Source organism: Gopherus flavomarginatus, chromosome 1, assembly GCF_025201925.1.
Source record: "Gopherus flavomarginatus isolate rGopFla2 chromosome 1, rGopFla2.mat.asm, whole genome shotgun sequence".
Lineage (NCBI taxonomy): Eukaryota > Metazoa > Chordata > Testudines > Testudinidae > Gopherus > Gopherus flavomarginatus.
This window is the reverse complement of record NC_066617.1, coordinates 357,216,312-357,230,102: the sequence shown is the minus strand read 5'-3', so window position 1 is coordinate 357,230,102 and position 13,791 is coordinate 357,216,312. Positions and strand designations below refer to the sequence as shown.

The 13,791-nt window shown below is 43.8% G+C and overlaps 1 protein-coding gene across 1 annotated transcript in view; it reads right to left on the bottom strand.

Moving 5' to 3' along the window:
• Positions 1 to 13,791, bottom strand: part of NARS2 (asparaginyl-tRNA synthetase 2, mitochondrial) — a 79,410-nt gene that overhangs the window by 13,436 nt on the left and 52,183 nt on the right. Inside the window, exons 8-12 of the mRNA XM_050941819.1 lie at positions 7,638 to 7,736; positions 7,450 to 7,487; positions 5,240 to 5,306; positions 3,660 to 3,797; positions 1,902 to 1,999 (exon numbers count right to left, since the gene is read on the bottom strand). Coding sequence (XP_050797776.1) covers positions 1,902 to 1,999; positions 3,660 to 3,797; positions 5,240 to 5,306; positions 7,450 to 7,487; positions 7,638 to 7,736 — 440 coding nt within the window. The remainder of the gene's footprint in view (positions 1 to 1,901; positions 2,000 to 3,659; positions 3,798 to 5,239; positions 5,307 to 7,449; positions 7,488 to 7,637; positions 7,737 to 13,791) is intronic.

Below are 13,791 nucleotides of genomic sequence, written 5' to 3'. Positions count from 1 at the left end.
TCAAAAAGAGTAATCACGATTAATCACAGTTTTAATTGCACCATTAAACAATAGAATACCAATTGAAATTTATTAAATATTTTGGATGTTTTTCTACATTTTCATATATATTGTATTCTGTGTTGTAATTGAAATCAAAGTGTATATTATTTATTACAAATATTTGCACTGTTAAAATGATAAAAAATAGTACTGTATTTTTCAATTCACCTCACAAGTACTGACTGCAGTGCAATTTCTTTGTTGTGAAAGTGCATTTACAAATGTAGATTTCTTCTTGTTGTGTAACTGCACTCAAAAACAAAACAATGTAAAACTTTAGAGCCTACAAGTCCACTCAGTCCCACTTCTTGTTCAGTCAATAGCTAAGACAAACAAATTTGTTTACATTTACAGGAGATAATGCTGCCCACTTCTTATTTATAATGTCACCAGAAAGTGAGAACAGGAATTTGCATGGCACTTTTGTAGCCAGCATTGCAAGGTATTTATGTGGCATATGCTAAACATTCGTATGCCCCTTCATGCTTCAGCCACCATTCCAGAGGATGTGCTTGCATGCTGATGACGCTTGTTAAAAAAATACTTTTAATTAAATATGTGACTGAACTCCTTGCGGAAGAATGGTATGTCCCCTTCTCTGTGTTACCTGCATTCTGCCATATATTTCATGTTATAGCAGTCTCGGATGATGACCCAGTACATGTGGTTCATTTTAAGAACACTTTCACCGCAGATTTCACAGAATGCAAAGAAGGTACCAATGTGAGATTTCTAAAGATGGCTACAGCACTCAACTCAAGGTTTAAGAATCTGAAGTGCCTTCCAAAATCTGAGAGGGATAAGGTGTGAAGCATGCTTTCAGAAATCTTAAAAGAGCAACAGTCTGATGCGGAAACTACAGAACCCAAACCACCAAAAAAGAAAAATCAATCTTCTGCTAGTGGCATCTCACTCAAATAATGAAAACGAACATGCGTCGGTCCACACTGCTTTGGATTGTTATCAATGAACACATGTCTCCTGGAATGGTTGCTGAAGCATGAAGGGACATATGAATCTTAGTGCATCTGGCACGTAAATATCTTGTGACACCAGCTACAACAGTACCATGAGAATGTCTGTTCACACTTTCAGGAGACATTGTAAACAAGAAGCGGGCAGCATTCTCTCCTGCAAATGTAAATAAGCTTATTTGTCTGACTGACTGGCTGAACAAGAAGTAAGACTGAGTGGAGTTGCAGGCTCTAAAATTTTACATTGTTTTATTTTTAAATTCAGTTTGTTTGTTTTTTACATAATTCTACATTTGTAAGTTCAACTTTCATGATAAAGAGATTGCACTACAGTACTTGTATAAGGTGAACTGAAAAATGCTATTTCTTTTGTTTTTTTTACAGTGCAAATACTTGCAATCAAAACTAAATATAAAGTGAGCACCGTACACTTTGTATTCTGTGTTGTAATTTAAATCAATATATTTGAAAATGTAGAAAACAGCCAAAATATTGAAATAAATGGTATTCAATTATTGTTTAACAGCACGATTAATATTTTTAATCGCTTGACAGCCCTAACAATTACCGATAGCTTCCTTGGAGCCCATGTGATAGGCAAGGTCCTCTCTGAGTAGCATGCAACATTTTTCTGTGGTGAGATGATACAAAGAGGCACTTGGTATATTTACCCCAGAAGCAAGTCATCATTTGAGATACAGCCATATTTTGCTTAGTAGATAAATAGTTGATTAACAGATTCTTCAAAGCCAATAAACATAACAGATCCTCTACTGTCTGTACATCTACTCCTTCCCCCACCAAACTCCAGTGGCCTCTGACACACTCCCTTGCCAGACTGTTCCCAAGCTACTGCTAGTAATCAGCCATAGGGTTTCTCCATACCTCTCTAAGCGTGACTGCAGAAAATGCAGTCGCTCCTCTCTCAGACTGCCGCCACATAACTCCCCTGTTCCTGGTACCAGAAGATCAACGGCTGCAACCTTAGAGGAAAGAGAACCATAAACTGAATCGTGCTATTTAACTGTGCAGTCCAACTGTAATCTCAGGGCTCCTGGGAGGTTAAACTCATTCCTGTTTGTGACGTGCTCCGATGCTATGGAGAGGGACCCTATGCAAGTACATAGAGAGTGATCTACCTCACTGGCAGCGGCACATCATAGTGACTAGCACAAGGTAACAGATGCTATAGCTTACATGGTGTACAACAGATCAGGATCTAAGGTACGTCTACACTTGAGCTTTGGTGTAATTTCCAGATCAAGACGACAAAGCTGCACTAATTCTGATCAAGCTAGCGTGCTAAAAAATAAAAGGGTAGCTATGGCGATGCAAGCCACTAGCCACCCTGAGTATGATCCTGTCTGAAACATGTAGTCGGGATAGCTACACTTCTATGGGTGCTAACTTGATCAAAACTAGAGTAGGTATGTCTCCTGGAGCTGGAAGTTACACCTTCCACAGAAGACACATTCTGGCTGGTCACTGGAAGAAGGGATCGAACCCAGAACCTCTGGATAGAAAAGCCTGAGCTAAAAAACCCAGCTCTGTTAGCCAAAGACTGTAGCCGACTCATGAACTCCTGTGCTCCAGTTACTAGAGGGGGACAAAGAAGCACACTGAGGAAACATGGGCTTCTTCAGGGGTCCTCACAGACCCTTTCCCAAATGCTGCTCCCTCTTGCCAGCTGGGGAGGGCTCTCTCATCCAGTCACTACAACTGCAACTCAAGCTTCCGCTGTTGAGTCTAGGATACCACTTATGTAAATATATACACACGCTCCAGAAGAGCTTCTCCAGCCGTGATTGTTTACAGCAGCAGCAAATGTTTCATTTTGTTACCTCGCACTTGCGGAATGCATTTTGCAGAGGGGCAGGGTCACTAAATGCAGCAGCCATCTGCCAGCGAGGGTAAAAAATACCAGACTGATACCAAAATCAAATCAAAGCAGGCCCCTTTTGTTCTGACATAAAAGTGTCTGCACCAAAATAACAATCCATGTGAAATGAAACCAGTTCTGTTATTTTGATGTAAGTTTGTGTGTGGCCACGCCCCAAGGGGTACAAAGAACCCAAGAGCAAGCTGTGGGGAGGCAGGCAAACGCAGATATGCCTCGACTGTCGAAGGCACAGAGGAATTCCTCCAGACACAGTGCCTGGAGTCACACAGCACAGGGACCCCTTGCTGAAAGCATGTACCCAAAAGGAGTCTATTTCCTGTCCCCATTTGCTGGTAGGAGGATAAAATACCCACAGGCTGGGCTGGGAAGGCAGGAGAACAATGCCATGGAATACTGTGGGCACTGGTTGTCATTAAAGAGGCTCCTCTTAAAAATACTTGTTACCTTATTTTATGTTTGAACTTCCGTTAAAAAGAAACTGACTACAGCAAACCTAACTGGCTGCCTTCCAAAGACCTAGGCCTTCCATTCTTCTCTTGACCGATTGGATTCTCTCCTGTTTTGGATCTCTCTCTAAAGGAAGGAAAGGTTCTGGACTGGGTCTTAACTGTTGCAGCTGATTGATGTATCTTCTCCAGGCAGAAACAAGAGATACTAGAATGATGATAATCTATTGCTCGGTAGGATAAGGGAGGACAGGGCGTGTGACCAAAAAGTATGGAGATGCACACACACAGACTTACTGTGTGTTGAGGTCCATCTTCATTGTCCCGCATGTAGAAAGGTTTGAGATCATATGGGTAGTTAACCACAAACACAGGAACCTCACCGCAGTGCTTCACCAGGTATTTCTCATGCTCAGTTTGGAGATCGCGGCCCCACTGTAAAGACAACAACATGGAGAGCACGGGAAATTGGACCCTGCAGCAGTGAGTGTGTGTACTTTAGAAGACACAGTAAGACCCCACACAGTGGATATGCACCATATTCAAAGGCTGGATACTAGGAAGGGCTCTGCCTTTCACAGGGTCTCTAGAATGTGGAAAAATCTAGTAGGCAAACTGCACTAACGTAAGTTTCACAGATTTTTAAGGCCAGACAGGATCAAGCTGATCATCCTGTCTGATCTCCTGCATAACATGGGCCAGAGAATCCCACCCAGGAATCCCTGCATCTCTCCTAGTAACTTGTGCTTGAACTAGAGCAGATCGTTATGTTGTCTAAATGAACAACCTGGACAAAGGTTTCCCCCCGACCCCAACAAACCTGGTCAATTTTTAGCAACCAGCTAAAGTGAATTTATCCAAGCACTGCTTGTCCCCATCCTGTTACCTGTCTCTTCTCTCCCTTCCCAGACGCACCCTGGTGCATGCCACACCACCCCTGCAGCCTCTCGCTTAGGAAAACCCAATGTCCCCTGGAAGAGACCATCAGTTGTACCCGCATCCATTGCAGCAGGAGCATGAGCCATACATGATTTTTTGGGGGTAACTGCTCGTATGACAGACAGCTGTATCCGGAGACAGGATTTACAACTCTGTATTAAACTCTGAGCCTAATTTTGTAAGAATAAATTATCTGTTATCTTGGGCTATCTGCTCTGAAGGTGGGCCCAGCCAGACTTATCCTCAAAGCAGTGGACAGAGGACTGTTAAGACTAATGACTATGTATGTGGGATTAGAAATGGTCAAGTGAGGACTTTGCCTACTGTGGCATCTGTTAGAAACAGGGATGAAGGAGGAGTTTTAGGAATACTGTAATTTGTAAACTGCTTTCTCCTTAGCTACAATAGTCTTTTAGAAGAACAAAGGACTTCCATTACCTATCTAGGCAAAACAGTGCTTTGACTCAGTTTTACTTCATTATACCTAGTTAAACCCTTGGTACGACCTAAATTCCTCTCACCTATTAGATAGTTATGATGTGTTTCTGAAGTACACACAATGCACTAGTCACTGTCCATGCACACAGGCAGGAACAGCTCCTTCTGCAAAGGGCTTACAATCTACTGGTATTGTGCCACCTCTCTCCCCTAAGTCATTGCTTAAGAGCTTCACTACGCACACTTCCCTCTTGTAACAACTTGTTTCCTAAATTATTCCACGCTTCATCTTCCAAGCTATGGTGGTTACACTGGATTATGGCTGGTTTGCAACCGTGCAATGACACAAAAGGACTGTGTGAACTAACAACTTTGTTGCAACATCAGAAAGAGAGAAGTGAGGCTTCCCAGGGATTTAGAAATGGAGACCATTCTGCACACTCACCCCACAGAAGCAGGAACCAGGCTGTGGCTCTCTCACAGCCAGGGTACCCACTCACCTTTGGTTGGAAAGTGAATGTCTGAGGAGCTCGCTTTAAAATCTCCACTGCTTCAGAATAGGGAATTCTGTAACAGAAAAAACTAAGCATTTGACACTGCAAATGAGAGTACCAAGAGGGTCTCTTCCTAAGCACTGCACGGGAAAATGAAAGGGACACTACAGTCATGCCACCTTGGGTTGTGATCTCAGATTTCTCAAGCTAAGCAAGGTCAACTCTTATGTACTTTTGATGGAAACCTTTTTCCTAAAGGAGCCCTAGAATATCACAGGAAGAGCTCCTGGTAACTTAATAGATTGTAGGTTTCTCGCTGAGTTAGTCACTGAACCTAGGTGCTGCTTACTGCTTTACCACACATGATGCCTTAACAATGAGCACCTGCAGAGATCAAAAAATCACACAACACTCTTATCAAGAGGGGGGTGGGGATGGGAGGTGGGTTAGTCCCAGTGGCCCAGACAAATTCCAGTTTGGAGGATTATGTTCTGCCGGCCTTCATTTCATAAGAGACTGCTTTTATAGTGCTACAGCACACCGTTAAACGGACTTCATGTTCCACCCTAGAGGTGGCTGCATATCATCTAGGACTGAAGTGATTCCATTGAAATCTAGTCTGTAAAAGTACATGGGAGCTCTTCAGGGTGAAAGGAACTCCCATCAGCCTACCACCAACCATGTGCTCAACACAATACTCTACAGGAGGGCAGATCATGCCATGAAAAGCTTGCATTAATAGAAGAGTTACAATTGTCACACTGTAAAATGCCAGACTTATTTTCATCGACATGTCTGTGTCGACAGAAAGGCAATTCTGGCACCAGATTCGCCACCACTGTAAATCAATAGAGCAATTGGCAGAGCAAACTGGGATAACAGAGTGAAGAATTTGTCCCAGGGTCTTCTGTAAAAATGTGACTGGAAATCCAAATCAAACTAAGGGTACGCTAGATCGGCGGGTGGTGTTCGATGTACTGGGGATTGATTTATCGCATCTCATCTGGACACAATTAATCGATCTGCAAATCGACGCCCGTACTCCACCTCAGCAGGAGGAGTAAGTGGAGTTGACAGGGGAGCCATGGTAGTTGAGGATGGCCAGGTAAGTCGAACTAAGATACTTCGACTTTAGCTATGCGAATAACGTAGCTGAAGATGCGTATCTATAGCCCAGGCCTAAGGAAGCTGCATGATGGATTTTCCACATACCAGGCTGTAACAACGTAAACAAGTCATCTCTGGGAAAACTAAATTAGCCTGCTAACAATAATCAAATCTCTGTGTATCACCAGCAAAATCCAGTTCTAGACCAACCTCCCTAAAAAAGATCCGCAAGGATTCAATAATACATTAAAGCTTTCTGAAATAATAGTCAGTGAGGAATACGCTGTTCATGTGCTTGGGTTATGGGATTCCACAATAACTTGGCTGGAAACTCACCGACCTTTTGCTACCTGAAGCTTTTGAAAGTGGCCCATAGCTCAAATGTGACTCATGGTTCTCTCTCACACACACACTGCACTTCTCAGCAACATTTTGTGGTGCTTGTGCAGATGAAAGTAACATTGAAAGTTATAAATCACAAATCCATTGTCATCAAGCATGGATGTGGCAGGCTAGCTTAAGTGCAACACCTGGGAGAGTTGTGGGTGGGCATCCTGGTATGGGTTGGCAGAATGAATGGACAGCCACCAGAAGTCAAGCGCTCAGATGAGAGTGGAGCAAAAAGAAGATGCTTGGAGGCCCAGAATGGGGACTGAAGTCCTCTCTTATCTAAAAGCAGTCAAGGGCTATAGAGCTAATACAGGACAGCAGGGATTTTGAGGAAAGGGGAGCATATCACAGTCTAAAGGGGCATGGCTAAAGCCTGTGAATAATAATTTATTTTGCAGTAGCGCCCAGAGAGTGGGTAGGCATGGCACAGACAAATACCGTCAGGAAGACAGTCCCTGTGCCAAAGCGTCTGGGAAGACAAAAACAAAGGGAAGGAGAAACAGATGCAACACACATGCAAAGTGGTTAAGGAGACGGTAACCATTCCCGGGGCAAAGAGCACAGCTCAACTACAGATACGGAACTGCAATTAGTGCCTTTAAAAGACATTGTGCAGAATTAATCATCAGTGGCATGACAAGGGGATGGGGGAAAATAACTATGAAGGAGCTCAACCAACAGCAGCATGTCATACGCCAGCAATCAAAAATAGTACTCACGTTACGAATTTGTTCTTCAGCATCTGTTCTAACCTGCCCTTGGTTAAAACAAAAGACAAAAAAAATAAAAATGTAAACCTACTCTTAATGGGTAACACAAGAGAGCTCTGTTAAATTCAGGCCTACACACTGCCAAGAGTGTTTGCAAGATATAGGCGGGCTGCAGTTTTTTCTCTCATGTTTATTACCTTTTGGGCAGGAGATATGTATTTATGAAAAAGCTCAACATCTTGAGGACATTTAGAGAGCACCATGCTTGTCACCGTCTTGAAAAGATCCTCCATAACCTAACAGGGAAAACACAGAACAGCACGAAAATTGAGACCACCTACATATCCTAGGCTACACATAAAACGAGTTACATGCAGGTCAAGAGTGTCTTTGTCCCCCTCTAGTGGCTGGACTACATAAGAGCTATCAGCTTGTTCCTGCTAAAAAGCTTAAATCTTTTAGCTCAAGAGGCCAAGGCATAGGCTTTGAGAGCCACTCCCTGCTGATGACCTGATATTCTTAAGTATTTGCAATGAAAAATACATATTTAAAACATTCAAACAGCAACCCAGGTCAGCAGCAAAGAAAAGTTGTTACTTTCTGTATTTGTTGGTCTCGGGCTAGTTCATATTGGGTGTTTGCCCTTTAATGAACAGTTCTTTTTCTGCTTTGTTATGATGATTTGTAATAAGGTAGCATTCAGAGGACCCATCCAACATCAGGACCCCACTGTGCAAGGCACTGTACAATCAGATAGTAAGAGACAGTTTCTGTCCTGAAGAGCTTACAAGTCAAACAGACAGAAGGTAGGAGAAAAGAAACATTATTCCAATTTTACAGACAAGGAGGTGAGGCACAGAGAGACTAAGAGACACAGCCACAAAGGTATTTCAATAAGAGCTGGGTGCCTAAATACATTTCAGGAACTGGGCTGAAGAGACTTGCCCAGCATGACACAGGCACTGGTCCACACTACAAGTTTAGGTTGAATTTAGCGGTGTTAGATTGATTTAACCCTCCACTCATCCACATGACGAAACCATTTCTGTTGACTTAAAGGGCTTTTAAAATCGATTTCTATACTCCTCCCCGACAAGAGGATTATCGCGGAAATTGACCCTGCTGGGTCGAATTTGGGGTACTGTGGGCGCAATTCGACGGTATTGGCCTCCGGGAGCTATCCCAGAGTGCTCCATTGTGACCACTCTGGACAGCACTCTCAACTCAGATGCACTGGCCAGGTAGACAGGAAAAGCCCTGCGAACTTTTGAATTTCATTTTCTGTTTGGCCAGCATGGCGTGCTGATCAGCACAGGTGACCATGGAGTCCCAGAATCGCAAAAAAGCTTCAGCATGGACCAAATGGGAGGTACTGCATCTGATCACTGTATGCGGAGACGAATCTGTGCTATCTGAACTCCATTCCAAAAGACGAAATGCCAGAATATTTGAAAAAATCTCCAAGGACATGAAGGACAGAAGTTATAACAGGGACCTGCAGCAGTGCCGCGTGAAACTTAAGAAGCTCAGGGAAGCCTACCAAAGAACCAGAGAGGCAAACGGCCGCTCTGGATCAGAAGCCCAGACATGCCCCTTCTGTGATGAGCTGCATGCCATTCTAGGGGGTGCCCCTACAACTACCCCACCCCAGTGCTTCCCTCCTCCTCCCTGGCTACCTTGGCAATTATCCCCCCATTTGTGTGACAAATTCACAAAGAATGCATGAATTTGAAACAACAATGACTTTATTGCCTCTGCAAGTGGAGATTAAGGGGGGAGGGGAGGGCGGTTAGCTTATAGGAAAGTAGAGTGAACCAAGGGGGCGGGTTTTCATAAAGGAGAAACAAACAAAACTTTCACACTGTAGCCTGGCCAGTCATGAAACTGCTTTTCAAAGCTTCTCTGATGCATAGCGCTCCCTATTGTGCTCTTCTAACAACCCTGGTGTATGGCTGCCCGTAATCAGCAGCCAGGTGATTTGCCTCAACCTCCCACCCTACTGTAAACATCTCCCCCTTACTCTCACAGATATTGTGGAGCACAAAGCAAGCAGTAAGAACGATGGTAATATTGGTTTTGCTGAGGTCTAACCGAGTCAGTAAACTGCGCCAGCGAGCTTTAAAATATCCAAAGGCACATTCTACCACCATTCTGCACTTGCTCAGCCTATAGCTGAACTGTTCCTTACTACTGTCCAGGCTTCATGAGCCATGGGAGCAAGGGGTAGGCTGGGGTAGGCACGGTGCTGCCAACTGGAAGAGCAGCCTGAGGCAGAAGCCTCCAGCTGGCATGATACTCCAGGCAGGAATGAATCTCCATTGGACAAAACTCAAACAAGAGAGTGACCCGAAGTCACTCCCATTTTTGTCCAGGCACCCCCGACGGACCTCATCAAGGCCAGCCAGGAGCACCCGTCTGCCCAGGCACCCCCAACCAACCTAACCGAGGTCGGCCAGGAGCACCCACGGGACGATGACGAGGCAAGGCAAGACAAGGCAAGGGGATGCTGCTGTGTAGTACTGCAGTACCACATCTGCCAGCAGCACCCAGGAGACATACAGTGAGAGTGAGCTGAGCAGGCTCCATGCTTGCTGTGGTATGGCATCTGCATTGTAACCCAGGAAAAAGGTGAGAAATGATTTTTTGCCCAATCAGGCACTGGGAGCTCAACCCAGAATTCCAATGGGTGGCGGAGACTGTAGGAACTGTGGGATAGCTACCACAGTGCAATGCTCCGAAAGTCGACAATACCCTCGGTACTGTGGATGCACACAGACGACTTAATGCACTTAGGAGGGACACATACAATGGACTGTATCAAATTGATTTCTAAAAAATCGACTTATATTAAATTGACCTAATTTTGTAGTGTAGACATGCCCAGGGAGTCTGTGGTAGAGTGGGCAACTGAACTCAAAGCTCCTGAGTCCCAGCCCAGTGCACCAATCACAAGCATATCCTTCCTTTGGGGTTTTGTTCTTCTGTGGTACATGTAGAGGAGAATGTGATACCGATGGAGTGTGAACATTCGCTACGCCTCCTGCTTTATCTTTCTAATTCACGGCAGCAGCCAAACTCTGCAGGCCAGTGTCAGGGATGGAATGGTGCAGTCCAGCTGCAGCTCAGCTGAAGCTGGGACTAAAGTTTTGCACCTCCCAATAAAAGGGGGGTTTTAACACAGTCTGAGGCATTCTCTCAGATCACAAGTGGTGATTGTGCCCTCAGTAGCAGAGTCCAGATGTGGCCTGAATCTATTATTTACTCCAGATTACTAGTAGCCATTGACTAGCCCAACAGTGACTAACTGAACGTTTGAGGTGCAGCAATTCCCAGTTAGTAGAACCTGAGGAAGCATGGGCCTGTGGGATGTATACAGGCTTGCAGCAGAGCCGAGGTGTTTGTGGTATACACAGGTTTCAGGGAGGATGAACACATAGCTCCAAAAAACTCTTCTAGGGCCTCTCCATGCTGGGGAAATTCCCTCAAATCCTAACGGGATTTAAAACCAGTTCAGCTAAAGCAGGTTTAAACGTGGATTGGAATCACAGTATAGACCAGCTTTTAGGCACTCTGTCCAAGTTCTCCAGCTAGTCTCAACTGGAGAAGGTATTCTTCAGCTCCTGTCACAAACTGAAGAGGTGTTGCTGTGCATTACGAAATAGTTGTTGCAAGAGGTGACTGTATTTGTCTCAGTGGGTAAATGGATTCCTACAGGGCTAAACATTACTCTCCGTTACATCTGTACAACTCCATGGAAGGTAATGGGGATGCCTGGATATAAACAACAGAATTTGTCCTCCGGTTTATAAAGTGTCTGCAAATCCAAATGGCTGAAAGGCCCTACCACATGTAAATGAAGACCATTACCATTACACCTACACTGGATACATTAAAGCCAACATTCCAGCAGTTGGCTTTGTAGCCTCTTTAAACTAGCTAGAAAAAGGCTTATGCAAATGAAATTAGAAAAATTCATTGATAATTACAACAGCCCAGTTTCAAACAGGCAGCGAGGAAGGGATTCTACATTAAGCTTCCTCTTTCTAGGAAATGAAAGTACCATCTAGTACATGAAACAAAAACTTTATTTTGTTTAAGTAGGACTATTTTTTGTTTTTGCTTTGTGCTAAAGTAAAAATTAGGTCCCCACAGCAACCAACATACGCAGCTTTCTTCTTGCAGGAAAAAAAAAGTGGGTGGCCTGGGAAAAAACAAGCTGAGAAATATTTCCAAGCTTGAGACTGAGGTTTTATTTTGGCAAAACCAAAACCATGTGGTTCACCCGTTTTCTCTTCCTGACTGCAGTTACTCTTATTTATATATGCACTTCCAAGGTACTTTATAAGGCAAAATCTAGATGAAAGATCTCTTCCCCAAAGGGGCATGTCTTCACTGCAAAGTGAAGGTGTGATTATACCACAGGTAGGGCTACCTGTGCTAGCTTTAATCCAGTTAGCACAGGTAACAACAGGAGTCAAGAAGCGGTAGCATGAGCTAGCAACCCAAGCCACAAGCCTGTCAGTGACCCTGAGAGCATATACAGGTTGCTAGCCCGTAGTGAAGCCTGTGCCACCATGTACACACTACTGCTGTTACCCTGCTACCTAGATTCAAGCCAGCATGCCTATCCATGCTGCAATAAAACCTTCCTTTGCAGTGAAGATGTACCAACAAGGTTACAATTTTAACTGGACAAGATGGAGGGATGGGAAATAGGATATCACAAAAGCAAGTGGAGGAGTATAGCCAATGCCTTGTTAATTTCATTTCTGTTAGTGGTTTGGTGATGGGATGGAGTGGAGGGGCCAGGTTTATAGGCCTCCTGGAACAAGTGTGACCTGCAAAGGAAATTTTTTTTGTCTGTTCTCTTTAGGACAGGGATCAGCGAGGTGGTGGTGGTGGAGTAATTTTCCCATCCTCTACCCTCAATTTTTTTCCTGCTTTTTTCTTTTTAAATGTTAAAAGTCTCAGCAGGCCTTCCCTGATTTTGCTGGAGCACTTCTTGAAGGTCTCCAATTAGGATTCTGAGCTCAGACCTTAACTTTGTGGTACTCTGCTTGTGACTTCCAACATCCCCAATCTAAGAATACACCTGAAGTAAAAACAGTAGATATTTCAACAAAGCAGCACTGCATTTGCAACAAAATTGGAAGTTTGAGACAACAGGGCTGCTGTGCAATGGAGGAGAATGTGTCAGCATCTCTGCTGTCAGCATAAGGCACAGTCACTGATAGTCCCATGCGGGAGTGTATCTGTCTACACATTCACCCTGAATTGTGCCCAATGACAATGATGTAGTCTTTGGTTGATTGCAGGTTGCTACATGTTCAAGCAATGTCATGCACTTGTCATGATTCACTCGAGTTTTCATGCACTGATATTCCTCTCCTCTTCATGCTTGCTCTCATAAAATGGTGAGACTCATGTCAGACACTTGCTCACCACTGCTGTGTGCATAGCTGTTGTGTAAGGAGCTAAATTTCTAGAGAGCAAGGGCTGTGCTCATGATGTGTCACAACAGAACAGTCAGCGGTGTCAACCGGCTGTCTACATTGGTCTGTTGCAAGTGAATGATGTAACTGAACACTGTCGTAGGCAAACATCACCCCGGAAACCAACTCTGGGATCCCAGTTGAGCGCTCTCACGATTTTTGTACAGGAAATGTTTGCCTCAAGAAACAATTGCTCCAAAGGACCAACAGAAATAATTTGTCAGTGAAACAGCTGCAAAGAGAATATTTCTCATTGTGTTGACAAAAATGTATTTCCTAATGACAAACACAAAACTTACATTAAAAGCACATTATTAAGGTTGCAAAGCCAAGCAATCAAGTTAGGAAGTGCCCAAATTGAAGTTGCCCATGCAACTTTAACTCAGCCCCCTTGTGCATATGCATAATGATCTTTAATTACATCATTACATACTATTTTTTTCCACAAGACCTCTGCCTCATTAAGTGCACAGGATGAACAGTGCTCACTTAATGAGGAGCTATTTAATAGTTTGTTTTCTCCTAGGCCGCAGCCTTATTTCCTACATACTATTCAAACCCTTCCCTGAAGACAGAATTATTAATTTCCTCCAGGGCTTATTTATGATGCTCACCATTATGTTATCTGAGTACTTCACAAACATTAATTATCACTACACCCCTTGTGAGGAGAGGCATATCACCACCCCCATTTTACAGATGGGGAACTGAGGCACATAGAGCTTAAGATCAAAAGTATCCACTCATTTTGGATGTCCAATCTGAGATACCCAGGTTATGATTTTTCAGTGTACTTAGCATAACATATCACTTTACTTGTTCAAAGCACAGCTCCCATTGACGTCAATTGCAGCTGTGA